At 45.9% G+C, this 12,862-nt stretch overlaps 4 protein-coding genes across 4 annotated transcripts; 2 read left to right on the forward strand and 2 right to left on the reverse strand.

Moving 5' to 3' along the window:
• Positions 1-767: 767 nt before the first annotated feature.
• On the forward strand, positions 768-2,420 carry CCR75_000592 (uncharacterized protein; the record flags this gene model as incomplete). The annotated part of the gene is made up of 1 exon (XM_067958699.1): positions 768-2,420. The coding sequence occupies one exon, from the start codon at positions 768-770 to the stop codon at positions 2,418-2,420; it is 1,653 nt and encodes a 550-aa protein (XP_067814333.1).
• An 835-nt stretch (positions 2,421-3,255) lies between these two features.
• Positions 3,256-4,805, reverse strand: CCR75_000591 (uncharacterized protein). Its single transcript, XM_067958698.1, has 2 exons — positions 3,832-4,805; positions 3,256-3,765 (listed from the first exon to the last, which is right to left on the reverse strand). The coding sequence occupies exons 1-2, from the start codon at positions 4,738-4,740 to the stop codon at positions 3,310-3,312; spliced, it is 1,365 nt and encodes a 454-aa protein (XP_067814330.1). The 5' UTR covers positions 4,741-4,805; the 3' UTR covers positions 3,256-3,309.
• A 37-nt stretch (positions 4,806-4,842) lies between these two features.
• Positions 4,843-5,418, forward strand: CCR75_000590 (uncharacterized protein; the record flags this gene model as incomplete). The annotated part of the gene is made up of 1 exon (XM_067958697.1): positions 4,843-5,418. One exon carries the CDS (start codon positions 4,843-4,845, stop codon positions 5,416-5,418), a length of 576 nt encoding a protein of 191 aa, XP_067814331.1.
• A 498-nt stretch (positions 5,419-5,916) lies between these two features.
• CCR75_000589 (uncharacterized protein) lies at positions 5,917-7,680 on the reverse strand (the record flags this gene model as incomplete). The annotated part of the gene is made up of 1 exon (XM_067958696.1): positions 5,917-7,680. The coding sequence occupies one exon, from the start codon at positions 7,678-7,680 to the stop codon at positions 5,917-5,919; it is 1,764 nt and encodes a 587-aa protein (XP_067814448.1).
• Between the last annotated feature and the right edge of the window lie 5,182 nt (positions 7,681-12,862).

Genomic DNA, 12,862 nt, shown 5'->3' on the forward strand with positions numbered 1-12,862 from the left:
GCAATACATATTATGTGTTATCTATAGAAATTGCATTTTGATTGGTAAAAATAGGTATTTATATTGAATGCGATTAAATATAAATAAGTCTGAAAACTGATTTCTACTTAGTAAGTGCGCACGAGGAGCCGGATAACCGCTCCCGTGACGACACTTAACTAAAGTACTTAGTGCGTTGGGTGAGATCGCTAACGCGCCCACCGCAACTACCTCACTGCACGCAAGAAAAGCTGGTTAAACCACTTCCTCGCTGTGCTAGGGTGTGTCTAAGTAGAGCGTGGCCGCATTACGACGTGTCCGCCCACAATGTCTTATTGCATCAATATCACCTAATTTGCTAATATTGAAACTCTTAAAGTCAAAATTACTGAAGAAATAATAATTTTGTATTTCTTTAATTATTTCCTCTCATAGGAAATAATATTCTTTATTCCTCTTTAGGGAACAATAGTCATGTAACTAGTGTGAGTCGTATCCCCATAAATTTTTTGAAAAATGCGAGAATCTAACCCTAGTACGAGAGGACCGGGGAGTGTATAAAAAAATATATTTATGAATAAAAAACTTCTTCTGAAAGAATTTATAAAATGCTTTAAGCAACCTAAAGCAAAGTTACAAAACATTATTTTATTTCAATGCCTTCAAGATGTCCTTTAAATTCCATATCAGATGACAAAAATGCCTTTAAAAATTAAGCTTTGAACTCCACCTATACCCTACCTACCTACCTGTACACGTTCACGTACTAATCGTAATTATCAGACGCAATGGACTCCACAGCTGCGCAGCCCTCCCCGCTAGCTAAAGTCTTCTCAACAAGTGACCTCAAAGAAGCGAATAAAGAGACATCGCTGTCACATCCCCCCAAGCCAATTAAATCAGCGTCAATGGGCGTGATCGACGATCACGAGAGCTACAATCTCTTTGGCATTGATCATGCTATCCCTGTGACAACCGGCGTCGTGAAGAATCTCTCGCCTTTGGCAAGCACAGCACCCGTTGAAGACGGTGGCGCTGGAGAGATACCTGTAGCGCTTACAGAGTCGACATCACCCGCTAGCTACGACTTATTTCCAGAAATGGCAATCACAGAAAAATCAGAGCCAGTTAAAAAGGAGTCGGAAGTAATATCGTCGTTTGATCGACTCAATCATAGCGACAGTACCAGCAGCGCCTCTGAAGGCACGAGGAACGTCAACGGATTACGTAGAGGAGAATATTCGCAGGACAGTGGCAATGGATTGCAAATCGTTAACGCGCATGAGCAGGCGAACGCACCGTCATACAAATTAGCAGGCAATGCCGTGGATATTGTGGCCGTAAAAACGCCCGATGGCAAGTATCTCACGACGTCATGGCACGTGTCGTTTTCATGGTCACGATTTCGAACAAGCTTTGCGACAGGAGTGGGCGATAAAGTTAGAATCTTATTGAATGGACGAGAATTACCGACCAAGATGGAGCTGCAAGAACGTGGTCGATGCATGTTTATCACAGGGGGCTTAATCATTCCACCTGAAGATTTGTGTTTTGCTGATTTGTCGGAAGTTCACCCAAATTTAGTTCGGTTTGAGCACTATCAAAAGTATACGAACACAGTCCGTTACGTGGATGCCAAGTTGCATTTATGGGGACCCAATGAATCGGTAGTGGTGGTGGATTTGGATGGAACACTAACGATAAGTGACGTTGAGGGGCATATTCGCACGTTGCGTCTCGGACAGTACGACTTTTTACACGCAGGATCCTGTGACTTTTTCACAAAATTGCATGAGCTAGGCTTGCGAATTGTATATCTCACGGCGCGTCCGTTAGACTGGGCGTCAGCCTCACGAATTCACTTGGAGAACGCCGTGCAACATTCGATTTCACTACCCCCTGGAGTGCTCATTACAAACTCTACTGGTCTTACTGGTGCATTGTTTACCGAGGTGGTGAACAAGACACCGCACCTTTTTAAGATTCAAGTACTGAACGAACTGCAATTGACGCTCATTCACGCTGGCCGCGTGACGGAACACCCTGTCTTTGTTGCAGGCTTTGGCAATCGCCCCACCGATGTTGTGGCGTATCAGGAAGTCGGCATGGATCCCAGCCTAATTTTCATGCTAGACCCATACTCAAACGTCAAAGCCGTGTCCAACCCACGCCTATATGAGTCATACAGCGATCCAAATGCGCTGCTTTGGCTGCTGCCAAAGCTGAAGCATCGCGTGCCGATTGAAAAAGCTGGTCGTATCGATGACTATACCGTGCGTGAACTTGTTTTGGCTGAAGACCGTGAGCAACTACGCGTGGCTGAAATGCAGGCACGACAGATGCAGCAAGAAGAATTTGACCGTGCTCGTCAAGAAGCCAATCAAGCCCGAGTATCTTTTAGCAACTCGGTATACGCCAGCAACCGAGATCTCTCGAGGTAGATTGGCCAGAAAGTGTATTAACTTTATAGGAGATAGACAGTGGTATTGCTATACATCTTGGGGTGATGTCTAAAGGCTATTTTGTAAACTAGCACAACACTGCTGAAGCGTTTGAGTAATTAATGTTTGCTGTATTCGGGCGTTTGGATTTATATCTCTGATGTCACAACACACGAACAAAAAAAAACAATCAAGCAACAGCAGCTTCCATCTAAGTAGTATTCTAACGGTCTGCAATGCAGGCAGGTGCCAATAAGTTAGGCACGACCATATAAGATTATAAACATCAGCGCAAATCAAGGAATTCTTTTGAGACGACAGACCTAAGCAAAGCACCCACACAGCTTCGGACTTTCGGCCTGCTAAAGGTTAACGATCGAAGCACTTTTTGTGGTGAGGGGTGTCTGTCGGCAATGCGGGCAATCGATACATAGGGATCTTTGCATACCAGTGTCGTAGATCGATACATAGGGATCTTTTCGTACCAGTGTCATTGTTATTAAAGAATTTATTGCGGCGCTGTTTGCATCGTGGGAATTCAAGGTAGGCTATTTGGCACTACGCCGCATTAAAAAATATTAATTGCCGCCACAATGAATGACATATGGGCGTTGAAATCTAGCTGGTTTGTTCGCGAAGGTTGATGGAATCTTCTTGTGCCTAAACTGCAGAAGTATCAGGAACGAAACAATACCTTACGGTTTCTTACAGCACTCTCTATCATTCCATAATTGCCGTATGACTGCGTTGGCATTATTGCAGCAATATTTCTTGCTGTAAGCTATCCGACTTTAACAGCAAAATATAGAACTGACAAGAGGTGTCAACGGGCAAATAAAAAAGAGTCACGTTTCCGTATATTCGTTGACGCATATCCGTTTTTATGACATTACATTAGGTATCCTTCTGTCTGCGCCAAAGCATGAGCTGAGCGCTTGGCATCATTAAAGAGGCCATTTGTCTCTTCAATGTCATCAACTGCTACTTCCGTGCGGCCTTGAGTCTCAGCCAGAATGCGAGATGGCGTTAATAATTGTACACTGTATCGCAGCGACGTTTCGGAGCCGATCTCGCCCAAGCGCACAGTGGCGTCATCCTGGAGTTTAATGTTTTCCGCCTCGGCGCGAATCTTAATAATTTGCACCATTTCCTCCACCGAGTATGGCATTGTGCGGATAATCAGCATCCGATCCAATAGATCGAGAGGAATACCGTGAGGAGACGAAATATCCGTGCCACGGATCTGGCAGACGCCGCGATTAGTGGCAAATATAACGATCGGAGCTAGCGTTGATTCTAGCGCACGATTCAAGTACGTAAAGCACTCTATATCCAGCATATGAACCTACAGAAACAACCATTTATTAAGTCACTAATGCTTGTCAGAGGTCGGTTACCAAAAGTTACTTACTTCGTCCACAAACAGCACACCAGGCACCAACTCAGCCACGCCTTGATCGATATACTTATTAACGACCTTGTTGATCTCGGTGCGTAGTTTCTCGGTAATCTCTGTCTTTTTGGGCTTCATCATCTGCCCCATCATTGACATGATGTCCTGTCCGCCTTGCGGTCGAGCATTAGCAATGTCAAGATCATGCAACGTCACATCTTGGATTAGCTCCTTTTTCTTGTGTACGTCACCTTTGGGGATGGGGACGTACTCCTCTGCTTCGAGGTCGTACTCGGTAGCATAGGCATCTGAACGCCCGACACGCTTGATACTGCCATTATTTGCCTCGATATAAATAATGTCACCTACCGAGACTCTTTCTTTCTGTAACGACTCGTAGATACTGGGGTCTAATCGCAGCTGTTTGGAGCCTTTCGTGGTCTTAAGTCCAACAATAACATGTGAGATGGTTTTGCCGTATCCCCCAAGAGGATTTTCCGTCTCCTCTGGCGTCATCTCTGTCACTTCTCCCTCATACACCTCCTTGCTTTCCTTCATGCGAAGTCCAATGGCGCGTCGAAAATTTTCCATTAAAATTTCCGTCTTTTTCACTTCGGACGAGTACACTTCTGAGCCCACCATGGGACAAAATGGCACTTTAGGACCCAACTCTTGCGATATTCCTAGCGCCAAAGCCGTCTTGCCCGTTCCGGGCGCTCCTGCTAATAACAACGCCCGTCCTGCCATTTTCTTGGACTTGATGAGATCCACAACGAGCCCTGCGGCCTCGCGCGCCTTCTCTTGGCCTACAAGACCCGATCCAATGGGAAGTGCCACACCGTCAGCTTCAAGGCCAAGACCTTTTACATGAGTGTGTGAGGCAATGCGCTGCGCCTTGGCCGTTGACTTGACTTCCTCGATCTTCATGCCAGTTCTAATGTCCAATCGGTTATACCAATCAATTCAATGGCTAAACAGTTGGTCACACAGTAATTCTTTAAGTATGTTACATTTTGCGGCATAGAGAAAATGAACGACCGCTTAATGTTGCGTCCATTGTTTGGTGGTTCGTTAAGCTGTGATGTTCCTGAAAGCTTTGCGGATGTGAGCACATTTCGACAGGTGCCAGATAATCAAGAGGTTTTTGCAAACGCAGCCACCGATCAATGCGTCATTGTGGAGCTGCTGCAGTACGAGGATATTGTACAGGACGCCCAGAGCGCACTCTACTTTTTTAACGAGATTGCGCAGTCCAATGGTTGTGGACCGGACGAAGTGACGGTGCTGTTTGAGGAAACGTCCAACGCCGAATATACGGGAATCAATGTACCACACGCAACGCAAATCATTGTTGGAGACCAGTGTGTTGCCAAATTTATAGAGGGTGATCATGCGAAAAACGTCGTGCGGGTGTATCTGGGAAATATTCGATTGCCAACCGTAACGACGGATGTGGTGCTATCCGTATCGACGCCGATACGCATCAGTCCAGCCAGTAGCAGCCGCGAAGCCTTCCAGTTTCAACAAGATCAAGAAAGTGCTTCTTTAATTTTCAAGCAGGCACTACACTCCTTCGTGGTGAAAGACTGGTCGCTATTTACATGAAGGAATACGTTGCGGCATCATCTTCAGGGCATTTTCATCATTTCTCTATCTTCATGTGCAGTCGTCAAATTAGCCGTCATATCGGCCATCCCAATTTTAATTTTATGCGATTTTTAAGCTGGTTTGATCGTCGCATGGTTCAAAACGCTTGCTTAGCCGAGTGCAAACTTAGAAGGATAAAAATACAATTAACACCTACCGGTTATGCAAAGATGTAGCCGTAAAAACTCATCATACGTGCATTAAGTGGGCAGTAGTTTGGTATGTATAACTACAAATATTAAAATTCAACCTATGGTGTCTTGAGTAACCCCGGGGCTGTGCGTCTGCGATACTTACAAAGCAAGCACTTAATTCACTCACTCATTGCATGCAACGTATTATGTTGCTGTGGGCCTGGCGAACCCCTTGACTTTGCGGACGATCGATGCTATGCAGGCAATGTAGTCAATGCCGTTTATACATTAATAAGAGGGCTGAACATCTCCATTGTAATCATCAGGAATCATGAAGATCTACAATGTGATTACTACACCCGTTGCCACCTGCAATGACGAGACACGACGTGCTAGGAAAGAGGCTCAAAAGGCTCGTTGTCGTTGTCCAGAAGAGTGCAGATGCGAGGTAACCAACTGTCACGACACCCATGATATGGCTGGAGCCGCCAAGTTTCTTCATGGCGCGTGTTTCTTCCTTTTGTCGCGGCAGCATTGCCAAAAATCCGAGAGAACACAAATTAATTGTCCACATGACGACCACCGATGCAGTAATTTCATTCCTCACGCCAGTAGTGTCATTTTGAATCTGCTCTGTACTTGTATGAAAGAAGCTGTCGACGTTGCGGGTGATAGTAGTTGCAAATGGGATAGCAAGATTATGGACTGTCGTAAGAAGTCCGTACATGGCTCCTTCGTGTCCCTCGGTAGCAAGCTCCACGATAATGAACGAACTTACAATAAAGTTTACACCAAGAGGGATCTGCTCAAGAGTGGCAATTCCTAGCCAAAAGTAGGGCGACCGAATGATGTCCCAAATTGTTAATAGCTTAACGAAGACATCGAGAGCAACAAAGCAAACCATTGTCCCCACAGCGGTTCGTCGCCAGTCCCAACTGCGTCCATAATTGCCAGCAAAGTAAATGGATGTGGCGTACATGCCAGTCGATAAGAGTCCACCTACCTTTTCCTGCATGGGCGAGACCTTGACCCAATTGCTCATAATTGGGTTTTTCGACATATAAGTGAATGAAGCGAATATACCGGAAAAGAAATGGTACGCGATATATTGGTACACTGCACGCGTCTTGATGACATTCCAAAGCGTGCGGATGTATTGCCTAAAATCCATAGCGAGGCTACTTTTCTCCTCGTAAAGAAAATACCACGTGATCGGCACGATTGGCGCAAGCATGATAGTTACGATTAACATGAGCATTGGAAACGAAAGAGAGAAATCAAAATTACCGCCGTAATCTGCGCCGTTAAAGCTTAAACCCAAAAGAACGTAAGCCAGTAGATTGAAAGCTGTGCGCGTGGTGTAGATCACCGTCTGAGTGTTGCCTCGTACTTCGTAAGGTTCGCGCTGAGCGACTTCCACCACAATTCCATCAGCACACACATCCGACATTAAATACCCAAATGTACAACCCATCATAAGGACTATGTGCTTGCCTCCCTGGTTCGCCGCGTCGTAGTTGATCGTCGCGATAATTTCAGGGGTGTAGTCTACGGGCTTCACGTCTCGGTACTTTGAATTCGTAAAGTAAGGCCCACTTTCGGGCGTGAAGGACAGGGCGACAAGCATACATAGCGCAAAAATCCATCCGAATAGAATGTAGGGACGACGGCGATAGCCCCAAATGGGAAAGCAGTCGGATATGATACCGCAGAAAACCTTAAAGCTCCATGGCATCTGAACGAGCATGAGCGCCGTGGCTGTCTGTTCTCCCGGTAAATTCAGGTAGCTTTGCAAATATGGATAAATTACATTCGGCAGCACACCGTCAATGAAGCCGACAGCTGCATACTGCGCAAGGAGACCCGCATATGATCGCGAGAAAAGTTCCGGCGATTTTCCACTCCGAAGGGCGCCACCTTCGATGTAATCGTCATACACATACCGCATCTTTCGACCCTCGTAAACCATTGGGATCGAAAAGTCGTCATGAGGCGAGTCCGTCATCATCCACGAACATGAGTCGTTACTGTACAATTCGATTGGAGCCTGTTGTGACGACAGAGCACTTGACCTAGCTGATTTCATTACTAATTCCCTGTTGCGTTGGTATTTCGTTTTTCTAATAGACTTCGGTCTCGGCAATTGGTTAATGATGCAACTCTGCAAAGCGAAATCGGCGACAATTAAATACATGAAGACTGACGACCTTCGAGTGTCTCTTTTCCTTCACCATGCGCATGCTTTTCACACTAGACAATTTGATTGTCGCCACTTCCTTTTTTTGTGCAGTACTATCCTTGGACTGAAACTGAGTGAATAAGATAGGCGCACACCGACGTCTTACGACAGAATAAATACAGGTATGATAGATAGCACCGGACTCGTGAAGTTATATAAAAAGGTATTTTGATCGACTTCTGTGAACACTGGTGGCTCCGAGCCAGGACTATTGTCCATATGTAAGCTGTAGAAGCGGGTGTCGCACCCTATGCTTTACATGAAGCCGAATAGAACGATAGGCTACATTATTCAGATTGACCTTGATCACACAAAAAGACGACTTACGCCACCTTAGTAGTTAAAATAGTAACCCATTGATACATAACCGATACTGCTTGAAGCCAATATTGTTATATTTTCCATCTCATCCATCATTTTTATCTGGTGTCACTAAATTGAATGATTGATTTAAAGTTATATCCTCGACAGCGACTCTTCAACGGCAAAAGCCCTCATAATGTACGCTGCATATGACCATGTGCACGTGTCAGAATTACCTTGCTGCGCCATACCCAATGGTAGACTTGCTGACGCAAGGGCCTAGTGTAACGGGCTAAAGTTGACCTATGTTACACAATCCCCGTTAAGTACACTTTGTGTTCGTAAGGGGATGGTTAATTACTTAAGTGAAGAAATTAGGGTGTGGTTCACATTGTGACCCACCGCTGTAAATATGATGCACCTGAGGGCATTCACATTAACGGGGATGACGGCTAGCGTCATCCAAGATACGAGGTATTCAGAATAATACGCTCGCAATACATATCAGTGCATATTTTGTAATCCCTTTTCATCTTAAAGCGTCGAGTGCCTTCCCAAGGCTTGCGCATTCATCTGTGAGAGATAGAAGTCTTTTTAAGGTACATACTCTCAGGCACTAGTTGCCAATTGGTTCTACGAACCCCTGAATTCCTTGAACTAGGAATCATTAAGCTTTAATAGCTTGTACGACTCCCTGAGTTGTTAAACTCTTAAGTTATATAGAACTAAGACAAACATAAGGAGCGAGGTAGCTCTGCTACACCTGGTAGCACTCGTAGTCAATCTGCACCTGAGTCATTATAAGACTAAGCCTTTACTGAAATGGAAACGCTTTTAAAACTTTCAGAGGCGCAACGCACAGCGTATGACAAGCTTAAAACTTTGTTTGGGCTTGACCACATAGACCTCATTATGTCCCAGGGCGCAGAGGTTCTGCATGCAATGCTTGAAGCCTTCATAAGATATAAATCCTTCCTGATCGGCCAAGTACAAGATCACCTTGCGGCATCGATGCCAACCCGGTACATCTCCTTACCCGATTCAAAGCCTAAGGCTCACCCTCGAGTTGTCAATGTAAAGACATTTGAGGAAAAAAAGGGAGAGAACTTCCCTTTTTGGGTTAAGCAGATGGAGGTGTTCATTGACTCCGCCTTGTTCTTAACAGAACGGCAAAAGGTGGCTATGGCATTTCCAAACTCGGAGATAGAGCCATGGAGTGGTCACTATCGAAGAGTACGTCCATAAACGTGACATCGAGTGACAACATTCGCTTCATTTCCTCTTTGAGGGTGGAACATCAACAGCTTACCGCTTGGTTGTGTTTTGCGTCCCATGACAATTAAGCGTGAGTCACATACTTTTAGCACCTTCCTTGACGATGAGGGATTGGTGGATTTTTAAAGTCGCACTCCATCAGAGGATGAGGAACAAGAGCGTCGCTCTTACACGCCTTCTCATCCGGATGAATGTCGGTGGGGCCCGAATCCGTTCCCAGAACGTGATGCCGCTGATGTCTTAACTGCATTGAGCAGGACATAGAAAGCTCAGTCCAACATTATTACGAATCCGCTCGATGAAGAGCACGAGCGGGCAATCCTCATCGAGGAACAATCTCGTCGTCGATCTGCAGAGATAGCGAAAGCTAAAGCTCATAGTGAATACAGATTCACTCCACTAAGTGCGGAAGAGCATCTCAAAGAGATTGCGGGTCACAGCATGGCCATCTGGATCTCTCGTCCCACGGCGAGGACGACGGAGGGGATCGCTGGTCACGACGCTCTTCCTGAGCGATACCTTACGCCAAAGGTAATGACGCGAAATCAGCATCTATGGCGCTTACGTGATCAAGCCCGAAGGGCTTCGGTGACCTTAATGAGAGAAAATCCGATCATTTTGTTTCCAAACGAATCAAGAAGTGAAAACGAAGTTTCATTTGGAAATTGGATTTATCGGGCCCGCCGCTCCGCAATATTTGGAATATTTGAGAGCCTGCGGTTGTGGCTGATGTTCGTTTGGAACGGAAGCTTCGCTTCGATTGCGCCAAGCTTAAGGCCAAAGGCCAGTTTCGTTCGGACAAAACGAAGAATAGCCTAGCCGATATTTCAGTGCATCGGTTGACCGTGCAACCATTGACTAAAGCCGCACGGAGGCTATAGATCTACTTAATCCCACTTCTAGTGGTGGGAAGCGTTGTTTGACGCGAGTTGACCCTGAGCTTGGCGCTCAAAAACGTCAACGGCGTACGGGCAATCTTGCCGGAGGGATACCTCAAACTCCCAAGAGTTTTCGGAAGAGGGGTACCCCAGCCACTGCACCATATACTGGTATTGCCCTTACGACGACGTCGTTTTGAAGTTCTCCATGTGAAACTGAAGGTTCTCTAGCGCATCAAGCAGCGCGAGAGGGGGCCGAAATTTCGACAGAAGCATTTGATGCTCTAAAGCACGAGGTAAAACTTCTTCGTGGGAGCCTTGCTCGGGTTAAGGGGTCTGTGAGGCGGTTCAGAACCGTCTTTCGATGCTGGAACGTCAGCAACCTCGTATAGAGGGCCAGCTGGACGTCCTGGTGAGGATTCAGCAATCTGCGGCATGACCGCCTGTCTCGGCGCTAGCGCTTTTAAGTCCACATGGGAAGGGTCCCGATGTGGCTTAAGCAAGCCGACGTAGAACACTGGGTGTGTACGCAGTTTGCTAGGAATGTTTAGCGTGTAAGCTATACCCTTCTCGACCACGACCGTAAATGGTTTAATCAATCGCGGGCGCGATTTGGTCTTGAAGACCGGGGTAACTAAGTTAGTAGGTAGATTTTTAGCGCTTAGAAAAACTCGGTCATGTACTGCATAAGATCTAATACAGCTTCTTCATTTGGCATCTGCTTGTTCTTTGTTTGTCTTGGCTATCAGCCATCGCGTCACGTACATGTCTTAAGACCACTTAATCGCGTCGCGAGAAACTCGCTCATTTGTTTCCGAATGGTAACAGGGCTAATATCAGCAAGCCTATCGGCTAATTTCTCCCCCCCCCCACAAAGCCCTGATCCACACAGGTATCGTTTATGGAACGCGTAGGTGGGTGATACCGTTGAGATAGAACGGAGTGTAGCCTGTAGAGGCATGGACAGCGTTTTTTAATGCGGATCCCACCTGTGGGAGCATTGAGATCCAGCGCTTTGGTGTCTGAGCACACACTGCGTAAAACATCTATAATAACGCGATTGACACATTCAGTTTGACCATCGGTCCGCGGATCGTCCGCGGTGGACATGTCCAATCTGGTGCCAAGCGCTCGAAGATCAATTTCCAGAATTTACCCGTGAAATGGGGGTTTGAACAAAGACAATTGCCACTGGCAAATGGTGTTATCGAAACACGCGATCGATAAAAGCTTAGCTGTACCTTCCGCATGAATTGAATCCAGCACAGCTGCTAAGTGAGCCATTCTGCTCTATCAGTCATCAAAAAACACTATGCCGGAGTTACCGACCAAATCTTTCGGTAGACCGAAAACAAAATTATAACTAATGGATTCCCAATACCCTATGGGTACGGGCAGACTTGCCAGTGGCGCAGCAGCATGCGCCGAGGTTTTAACCCGTTGGCAAGTTTTGCATGTGCGAACGTATGTGCAGGCCCATTATAAAGTTTGGGCCACCAATAAATCTGGCTTGCAGAGCCGTAGGTCGTTTCTCTCCACCAGAAATGACCATTAAAGACAGTATCGTGTGCTCATAGAGGATTCGATATTCAAATCCTTATCATGAGAACAACGACGCGCAGAGGATCTGCAGCATCCGTGCAATAAAGCAACAGGTCGTTATCGATAGAAAATCGATGTAACCTTGCATGCAAACGTGCCGACAATTTAAAACTCGACTCAGTGCTCTTTAAAGCTCGTAGCAGAGCTACACATTGTTCATCCTGGGCATAAGTCGAATAGATTAATTTAGTAATAGGCGGCATTACAGTCGGTGAATGACAGAGCTCATAAGCCAAAGCATTCTGCTTGTCAGGCTAATACTTCACCTCGAAGTTGTATTCGGCGGAAAAGGATAGCCATCGGGCCATTCTTGTGAGAGATGGTGTAGGCGGGCACGTCGTAATGCAGCCATCATCTACTTAGACACACACCCTAGCACAGCGAGGAAGCGTTTTAACCAGCTTCTCTTGCGTGCAGTGAGGTAGTTGCGGTGGGCGCGTTGGCGACCGGTTTAATGTCGTCACGGGAGCGATAATCCAGCTCCTCGTGCGCACTTACCAAGTAGGAAGTAGTTTTCAGACTGATTTATATTTAATTGTATTAAATATAAATACATATTTTTACCAACCAAAATGTCATCTCTATAGATAACACTTAATATGTATTGTGAGCGTATCTTTCTAGATACCTCGCGTAACGATGACGCTAGCCGTCATCACGGATGACGCTAGCCTTCATTCCTCCTAATGTGAATGCACCCATGTGCATCACATACACAAGGGTTAGTCACAAATGCGAATCACACCCGAGTGCTGGGTCTAATTACTTTAATTTAGTAATCGACCATCCCCATAAATACACCAAGTGTACTTAACGGGGATTGTGTAACATTAGGGCAACTTTAGCTCGATACACCATCTCCCCTTAAAGGACAAATTTAAAATTTTAAATTCGTCAAAGAGGAGCGAGAAGCTGCGAGCAGCTTTACGCGCCGCTAGTTCACTCAATCACTCTAGCGACCTGTGTTCATA

The sequence above is a fragment of the Bremia lactucae genome (assembly GCF_004359215.1).
Source record: "Bremia lactucae strain SF5 chromosome Unknown BlacSF5_NotPlaced_200_SHOA01000120.1_2678225bp, whole genome shotgun sequence".
NCBI lineage: Eukaryota > Oomycota > Peronosporomycetes > Peronosporales > Peronosporaceae > Bremia > Bremia lactucae.

Bases quoted from the DNA above. Each gene is read 5' to 3' on its own strand.
- CCR75_000591 (XM_067958698.1), bottom strand. From the start codon at position 4,740: ATGAAGATCGAGGAAGTCAAGTCAACGGCCAAGGCGCAGCGCATTGCC. The intron at 3,766-3,831 runs GTAAGTAACTTT...TTGTTTCTGTAG, and splicing joins GTGTGCTGTTTGTGGACGAA to GTTCATATGCTGGATATAGA.